Consider the following 8,962-nt stretch of genomic DNA (forward strand, 5'->3'; position numbering starts at 1 on the left):
TATAATTTAACAACATTGTGAATGTTAAGTAATGCCACCAAACTGAACAATTAAAATTGGTTAAAATGGCAAATTTTAGCATATAGTTGTCCCCTCCATTCCCACATTCAGATTCAACCAATCTTGGCTCAAAAATATTCCCCCAAAAGGCATCTGTACTAAACACGTACAGACTTTTTTTGTCTGTCATTATTCCTGAAATAACACAGCATAAATACTACTTATACAGCATTTACACTATATTAGGTATTATTGGTTTAATATCCCTTATCTGAAATGCTTAGGACTAGAAGTGTTTTTATTTTTATTTTTCAATTTTCTGGAGTATTTACATATACATAATAAGATAACTTTGTGATAGGACCCAAATCTAAATACAAAATTCATTAGTACACCTGCATTTTGACTAAAACCCCACTACAAATTGGGTGTGTATAATTATTCACTTGTGGCAAAATGCCAGCATTTCAGAGTTTGGATTTTTAAATTAGGGATGCTCAACCTGCACAAGTAATCTAAGAGATTCCTTAGCTGGGCATAGGGATGCAGGCTTGTAATCCCAGCAGCTGGGAAGGCTGAGACAGGAGCATGGTGAGTTCAAAGTCAGCCTCAGCAAAAACGAGGCGCTAAGCAACTCAGTGAGACCCTATCTCTAAATAAAATATAAAATAGGGATAGGGATGTGGCTCAGTGGTCGAGTGCCCCTGAGTTCAATCCCTGGTACAAAAAAAAAAGATGACTTGAAGTATGTTGGCAGATGTGCATACATTATATGCAAATATCATTTTGTTTTATACAAATAATTTCAAACTCCATGAATTTTGGTACCCAAGGAGGGTCCTGAACCAATTCCCTATGAAGAGATGACTGTATATATTTTCAAGAATTAAAAAATTAGTAATATAATATACACAAACCCACTGAAATATACATTTGTAATGGATGAACTGAGGCACTAGGTTTGATTCCTAGGTAAGTTTTTTTTTAATCTCTACTTTTATGTCAAAATAGTGACATTCAGAAACTTCAGTAAAACTGAAGAACCAAGTATAAACCAAGTTTATTCATTATTCTTAACAAAAACTAAAGAAAATTTGTCAAGAACAGAACTGCAAGTAATCACAAATACTTTTAGGGAAAAAAAGGGAATATACAAGAATTGGGTATACAGTCTCCCCTCCTCCCAGTGAATACATAAATTTAAAAGATAAAGGAAGTATGATAAAAAACAACACCACAGTCAAAATGGTATCAGAGTTTGTTTCCTATTCTTGTAAATGTGAAGAGATTCTTATAAGGTATAATGTTAACACATAATAGAAAAATAATTCTATAACCTACTTTACTTTCAACTATCTTATTAAAGAGGACTACAGCATCTAAACAACTATTATTAAAAAACTAATATATAGCTGGGCATGGTGGTACATGCCCCTAATCCCAGCAACTTGAATAAGAGGATCACAAGTTCAAAGCCAGCCTCTTCAACTTAGCAAGGCCCTGTCTCAAAATTAAAAATGACTACTGTCATGTGTAATAACTAAAAAGAACCAATAAAATAAAATCATAAATAAAAAAAATTGAAAAGGGCTAGGAATGTGGCTTAGGGTTAAGCACAAAAGGGCTTGGAATGTAGCTTAGGGTTAAGCACACCTGGTACGCCTCCCCCAAAAAATGATCTTTAGAAGAATATTATCTCCATTCTGCACAACTTACTTCCCCTCTCTTACAGCACCCCCTCCAAATGGTTGCAACAAATGATTTTGTACTCAGTTTCAAAGGTTCACCTTTCTGTTAATATTGTAAGAACATCAGAGAGGTAAGAGAGAAAAAAATGATAAAAGAAATAATGTAACAAATGTTCCAGAACTGGAGAAAATAAGGACAATCTGTAAATTCTCAAGAACAAGAATTCCACCAAACTAGAACTATTACAAAATGGAACAATGCTCTCAACTAAGAAAAAAATTATTCTGAACCAAGATTTTGATAACCAAATTATTAAATCAAATTGGGTTTTTCAGATATACAATGTAAAAAAAAATGTGACTATGTTGTACCAAAACAAATAAAGTATTTTCAATTGGACCTGGAATACAAGAAACAGAAGGTCTAACACAAAAAAGAAGTGAAGGGAATTCCCAAGGTGATAGCAATGCAAAGTCCCAGGAGCACAGCTCTGTAAAAAGCAGAAAGGCAAATCAGACGAAGTCGGGTGGCACAGGCCTGCAATCCCAGCAACTTGGGAGGCTAAAGCAGGTGGATTCAAATGCCAGGCCAGCCTCAGCAATTTGACAGGCCCTAAGCAATTCAGTGAGACCCTGTCTCAAAATCAAAAATAAAAAGTAGCTCAGTGGTGGGGCTTGGATTGTGGCTCAGAGGTAATGCGCTCACCTAACATGAGTGAGGAACTGGATTCGATCCTCAGCACCACGTAAATATAAAATAAAGATATTGTGTCCACCTATAACTAAAAAAATAAATATAAAAAAAAAGTAGCTCGGTGGTAAAGTGCCTCTAGGTTCAATTCCCAGTACTCAAACAAATGAAAAAAAGGTTAGTACAGTGGCTATAATCCCAGCTACCCAGAAGGCTGAAATAGGAGGGATAGATTATGCCCAAGAGTTCAAGGCCAGCCAGCCCAGGCAACATGGAGAAAAATCCCTCAAAGAAAAAGATTTTTTTAAAAAAACAGAGCTGGGGTTGTGGCTCAGCAGTAGAGAGCTCACCTCTCACAAGTGAGGCCCTGGGTTCGATCCTCAGCACCACATAAAAACAAATAAATAAAATAAAGGTAATGTGTTCAACTACAAAAAATAAATAGTTTTTAAAAATCTTTTTAAAATGAAATTGTGGGATAGGTGACCTGTTTGATCACACTTAAAAGAGTTTAAATTGCTGAGTTGGAATAAAGAATCTATATGATACATTATAAACAAATGGAAAAAAATTAACTCCAGGAAAAATAAAACTATATAACAAAAGTAACTCAAATACAAAAATATTCAACTTATCATCACATAAATGCTAAATATTCATTTAGCCAAAAGCTGCAATAACAATACAGGCAAAACGAGGGGTGATCAAATGCCTATACTGGAGATGTACAACAGAATGCCAGTAAATAAGGGAGAGAGGATCAAGACATAAAAGTATACATGTATGTTACTCAAAAGTATGAAGTACAGCCGGGTGAGGTGGTGCATGCCTGTAATCCTAGTGGTGAGACTCAGACAGGAGGATCACAAGTTCAAAACCAGCCTGAGCAAAAGCAAGGCACTAAGCAACTCAGTGAGACCCTATCTCTAAATAAAATACAAAATAGGGCTGGGGATGTGACTCAGTGGTCAAGTGCCCCTGAGTTCAATCCCAGGTACCCCGCTGCCTGCCCCCCCAAAGTAAGTACAGATGTAAATGGTAGAAAAATAACTAAGAACTGTCCAGTAGCTTCTGAATCAGTAGAATGGGAAGCCAACTACACTGAATCTAACAAAACTAAACAGAAGCAATTTGGAAACAGAAGAACTATAGAAAGAATGACATTTTCAACAAGGACAAAACAAAAGAGAAGAAAAATGACAAAATGAGCCCAGCATGGTGGCACATACCTTGGAATCCAGCAAAGCTGAAGTCCACAAAACTGAGGGAAGCCTCTGCAACTTAGCAAGACCCAGAATCATAATAAAATGTAAAAAGGGTTGGGGACACAGCTCAATAGTAAAGTGTCACTAGGTTCAATGGGAGGGAAGGAAGAAGGAAAGGAAAGAGGAGGGGAGGGAAGAAAGGAAGGAAAGTAAATTAGCAGGATGAACAAATGAAAGTACAAAGACTGGGAAGATATGAGATTACAGACACATCAACACACTCCAGAATTTGGACATCCTAGAAAGCATGACCAGTTCAAAGATGGCCAGACTCTGCCAAATTGGAAGAAAAGAAGACATTAATCCCTTTCTATTCTTTACAGCCATTGCCCTGGCCACAATCGCCCTTCCAAGCTATCTGAAGCACCCTAATTTGTCATTTCACTCAGAACTAACTTTAGAGAAGAGCTTCACATGTTTCAAAGTTACTCACTTAGCTAATCCATATTCCATTGAAACCCTCAGATTCTAAGATAAAGGATTTCATCTTGTTTGAGGAAACACACATGACCAAAATAATATACTCTTTTAAGTGTAAAAAAGGGGTGGCCATAATAATCAATTCTAAATATTTTGCCCCCACCCCACTTTATTTGATGGAAAAGCTACATAGTTCAAAAACCATTCTAACTTCTGTTTAGTCCAGTGATTCTTAATCTTCTAAGAATCCCAAGGAAGCTCTAAAATTGCTTCAATTTCAGGAGTTACAGAAACCCTCCCAAGGGGCTGAGGATGTCGCTCAAGCGGTAGCGCGACGGCCTGGCATGCGTGCGGCCCAGGTTCGATCCTCCAGCACCACATACAAACAAAGATGTTGTGTCCGCCAAGAACTAATAAATAAATAAATTTAAAAAAAAAAAGAAAGAAACCCTCCCAATAAAGTTTAGTTTAATATAAACAAAGTTGAATCCTGCTGAGCCACCTATCTGGTATCTTAACCTCTGCAAGTCTCGAAACCCAATGGCTTGTTGGTTGTGAAAAACAAGCTCAGCGTAATTATGGTGAAACACACACACACACACACACAATTATGTTACTGTTATAATCATGATCATCCATAAGTTTCTTTAAAAAAATATTATTTAGGCTGGGGATGTGGCTCAAGCGGTAGCGGGCTCGCCTGGCATGCGTGCGGCCCGGGTTCCATCCTCAGCACCACATACCAACAAAGATGTTGTGTCCGCCGAGAACTAAAAAATAAATATTAAAAATTCTCTCTCTCTTTAAAAAAAAATATATATTATTTATAGATATATTCTCATAGGTTCTTGCCCAAAACAGACCTTGAGTTAATGTCCCTTTAACCGTACTAAAAATAACTGAAGCTAACGTTTATTTAGTACTATACTCAAGCACTGCCCTAAATGTTTAACATAGATCATCCTAATTCAATCAATGTCACCAGTCAATTTTATTGATGAAAAGTTTAACATGTCTCAAATTCCAATATAAATGGTAAAGGTGTGACAATTGAACCCCAAACTGACTCAAGATCCTGTGCACATCCACCTTTGATGGCTTTCTCTTTATTCTCCACATCCAATTACTAGTTTAGTTAAACCCAAAATACATCTAACACATTACCTAAAAAAGGGAAAAATGCCGTAAGAGCAAGTGTATGAGAAAGCTTAAAAAACCATTGAACAGTATCTGTAAGAAATTTAAAGTTCCAGAGATTTCCCTTTAAAATTAAGGGGGGGGGGGGGTAAAGCAGTTCCCAAAGAGGTACGGGGGGGGGGGTGGAGAGGAAAAAGTCGTTCACAAAAGCACAGCAATATAAGCCTCGAAATCAGGGCCTTCCTGGGTTGTTCGCGCTGCGGGACTGCAGATACGACTGCTCCTGCTCTGGTCCGCCAGACGCCCACCATGTCACCCACTCTGGCGATGAAAGCCCACCGTGGAGCTGCGTCAGTTCCGACCGGGTCTCACCCTCCGCCGCAGGGTGTTCGGGAGACGGAAAGAACCCGGTGGCTGTGGCATTGGGAGCGCCAACTGGGGGCCGGCGGACGCCCCAACACCGGGGAGGAGGCCGCGAGGGCCCAGCACGCTAAAGGCCAGGGCAGAGCTGGCCCAGGCGGGCCCGCGGGTGAGGACGGTGGGGAGAGGGCCAGGAGGAAGAGGAAACCCCGGCGCCCGGAGCCTCCCGCCCTCCACGGCACTCCTCACGCCTCCACCCTGCGCTCGAGAGCGCCACGCCGCCCCCCGGGGCGCGCCAGCCGGCCGGCGCCTCCACGTTCGAAAAGCGCCAGGCAGCGGCGGCCGCCGGGAGCCTTGACGCCGGCGCCGCGGCCGGGACCCGAAAAGGCCGCCGGTCTTTCCCGGACCCACTCACCTCTCGCGGCGACGGGGCGGAACCCTGCACGGAGGCGATATACCGCTCCACGTCGGCCTTGCTGCGCCTCATCGCGCCGCCGACCGGGCTCCCGGAGCGCGGGAAGGCCGACCCGAGGCCCCGCGGCAGGCTGTCTCCAGGAGCTCAGTGCCTGAAACCCCGTGACGCAGCGTCGTGGCCGGCGGAGGGGCGGGCCGGCGTGCGTGCGTCTGGCGCCAGTCGTGTGCGCCACGCCGTCGACGGCGGCGTCCCCGGAGCGCACGCCGGCCCGCCCACCCCGCCTGCGGCTCGGCGCGCCATTCCTCCAACGCTGGGGGGGGGGGGGGGGGGGTTGGCCTAGGTCGAGTGCGCCCGGCGAGGCGGGAAGAGAGGCTCAGCGCCACGAGGTACCTGTCTCCCTTCTGGATTCTGTAAAATTCTGCTGATTGGTTCCGGATGCCGTGCGATACCGTATCAATAAAAAAGAGGCCGTTTGGGTCGAGCGCGAAAGTGGAAACGACCTTTCTAGAAGCGGTTGGTTCAGTGGGGTGTGCCCGGCGTGTGAGTGTGGAGCACGCCTTTCAGTTCCTGCTTCTGAAAGGAATCGGGTGCGTGAGGAACTTGAAAGTGAACGACAGCTGTGGGTTCCGACAGTGACACTGTCAGAGGCGTGTGGGGGGTGCCCTCCGTCTTTCATATTTTACAGCAGAACGACATTAACAGTATGAGTTTTGAGATTTTTGAGTCACTTGTATTTTCCGAATCTTCAGGAAGGCTTACTTTAGGAATTTGCATTTTAAAATCTTAGCTTCAGACAAGATCTGTCAAATGTTCCCAAAGGTGAGACCGTTTTAGACAGGGGCTGTGCTAGAGCGTGTGGCTAGCACCGGTGTGCGATGGGGTTTGACCCTCAGCACCGCATAGCAATAAATAAGTAAGTAAAGGTACTGTGTCCATCTACAACTAAAAACAAAAAAACACAATTTAAAAGAAAAAAGTATGATTCTGTGGGAAAACATCAAACATGTTGATATTTTAAATAGAAATTTAGGATGTTCTGGTTATGAACGATTTTTGCCTATTTTTGTCTTTCCATATTATCCAAATCTTCTACAATGAATAAGCATGGCCTTTCTAAATGATGAAAAATGGCATTTTGTCTCATGTAAAAGGAAAAGATGATTCCAAGATTAACAGTGTAACTGAAATCACAATAAAAACATTAACAGAAATAACATTTAAAAAGGCTAGTTTGGTATGGAGTTGATTTACTTCACTTGAGGTGGCAGGCATATATCTAACTGGACATGACTTAGGAGGTAGAAGAAATGGCAGGACAAATAGCTGTGGTGGACATGGAAGTCACAAGCCTCAAGTGATAGTGAAACCATGCCTTAGAAAAGGTGTTAATAACAATAGCCAGTGCTAAAAAACAAGCACTTGGTTGTATTCCATGCTCTTTTCTTAGCACTTCACATTTAACTCATTCCCAATTACTGTGAAAGTGTACTTTTATTTCTTAGTATCCTCAGTTATAGATAAGGAAACCAAAAGAATGAGCAGTAAAGCAACTTTAACCATATTCCTAATTTAAAATGGTATCATCAATCTTTGAATATACTGAGAAGGAGTGGGCCAAGAGAATCTCAAGGAACTCTTTGGACTTGCGGTTTAGCTCAGTGGTAGAGTGATTGTATAGCATGCACAAGGCCCCAGGTTCAAAACCCAGCTCCAAAAAAAGACTTTTTTTTTTTTTTAAACAAAACCATTCATATTTCTGCATTAATTGGGGGATTTTCACATTTATTTAACACAAGTTTTGTTTGTCAAGTGACATGACATCTCCACTAAGGCACTGAAAGTTTCATTTTCATCATCATTTAGTTGTTGCAGGAATCAGACAAGAAGCGGCACTTGGAGAGAACCAGAGATCACACTACAAATTCTGAGCCCCCTTCTTTAGTTCTTACAAGTCTATTAAGAGGCTATCCACTGCCATAAAATTTCTAGTATGCACAATATATGGTCATGCGCAGGGTTTCTAGCAGGAAGCATGTTTACAGAAGCAGAGGGCAGTAAGAACTGGCTTCTCTCACAGGGCCTTAGATAAATCTGTATCCTCAACAGGGACATTTACACTTCAAAGGGAAGTAGTTAGATTCCTAAGGGTAGTTATTCACAATCCAAGAGATAGAGGTCTATTGTGTTAATTAGGTTTTCTGAAGAAGAGCTGACCAGAAAAGGGAGGGAAACTCTCCCTTTCCTAGGCACTAATTCTCAAAACAGTGTTCTTATAGTTTATCTTACATCCAGACCTGGTTTTGCCATCCATCACACAGTAACATAAAAACAAGGATCCTAGACTTAAAATTTTTCAACTTTACAATAGTGCAAAAGTGATACACATTCAGTAGAAACCTAACTTCAAATTTTGAATTTTGATCTATCAGCTAGCAATATGAGATATTATCCACTCTCACGATTCCCACCTGTGGGCTAATTAAATGTTGTTAGCATGTTTAAGGTTGGCTAGGTTAAGTTATAATGGTCATGATTTAAGGGTAATAAAATGCACTTCTAATTTAGGATATTTTAATCTATTGGGATGTCACCCCATTGTAAGTCAAAGAGCGTCTGTATTTAATTTTGCAAATACATTTTTCCAGCTTCCTGTAGGTTTAATTGACAAAATGTATTTATGATATACAATGGATGTTTTGGATGTTTGGGTTTTAAGAAAATTTTTGTTGTTTGTTTGTTTGTTTTTGATACAGGGGATTGAACCCAGGGGTACTTAACCACTGAACCACATCCCTAGCCCCTTTTTGTATTTTATTAGAGACAGAGTCTTGCTGAGTTGCTTATGGCTTCACTAAGTTACTAAGGCTGGTTTTGAACTCAAAATCCTTCTGCCTCAGCCTCCTGGGCTGCTGGGATTACAGGTGTGTGCCAAGGCGCCCAGCACAATGTGATGTTTTGATATATATGAGATGCATATCACAATCAA

General features: G+C 41.3%; 1 protein-coding gene across 6 annotated transcripts in view; it reads right to left on the minus strand.

The window, feature by feature from the left end:
* LOC113175883 (E3 SUMO-protein ligase RanBP2) overlaps positions 1 to 6,128 on the minus strand; it is a 66,652-nt gene extending 60,524 nt beyond the window's left edge. For all 6 annotated transcript variants that reach the window (XM_077791922.1, XM_026380244.2, XM_026380246.2 and 3 more), the window contains exon 1: positions 5,977 to 6,128. In XM_077791922.1, the coding sequence (XP_077648048.1) occupies positions 5,977 to 6,048 (72 nt within the window). In that variant the 5' untranslated portion in view covers positions 6,049 to 6,128. The remainder of the gene's footprint in view (positions 1 to 5,976) is intronic.
* Between the last annotated feature and the right edge of the window lie 2,834 nt (positions 6,129 to 8,962).

The sequence above is a fragment of the Urocitellus parryii genome, chromosome 12 (genome assembly GCF_045843805.1).
Source record: "Urocitellus parryii isolate mUroPar1 chromosome 12, mUroPar1.hap1, whole genome shotgun sequence".
Taxonomy (NCBI): Eukaryota; Metazoa; Chordata; class Mammalia; order Rodentia; family Sciuridae; genus Urocitellus; species Urocitellus parryii.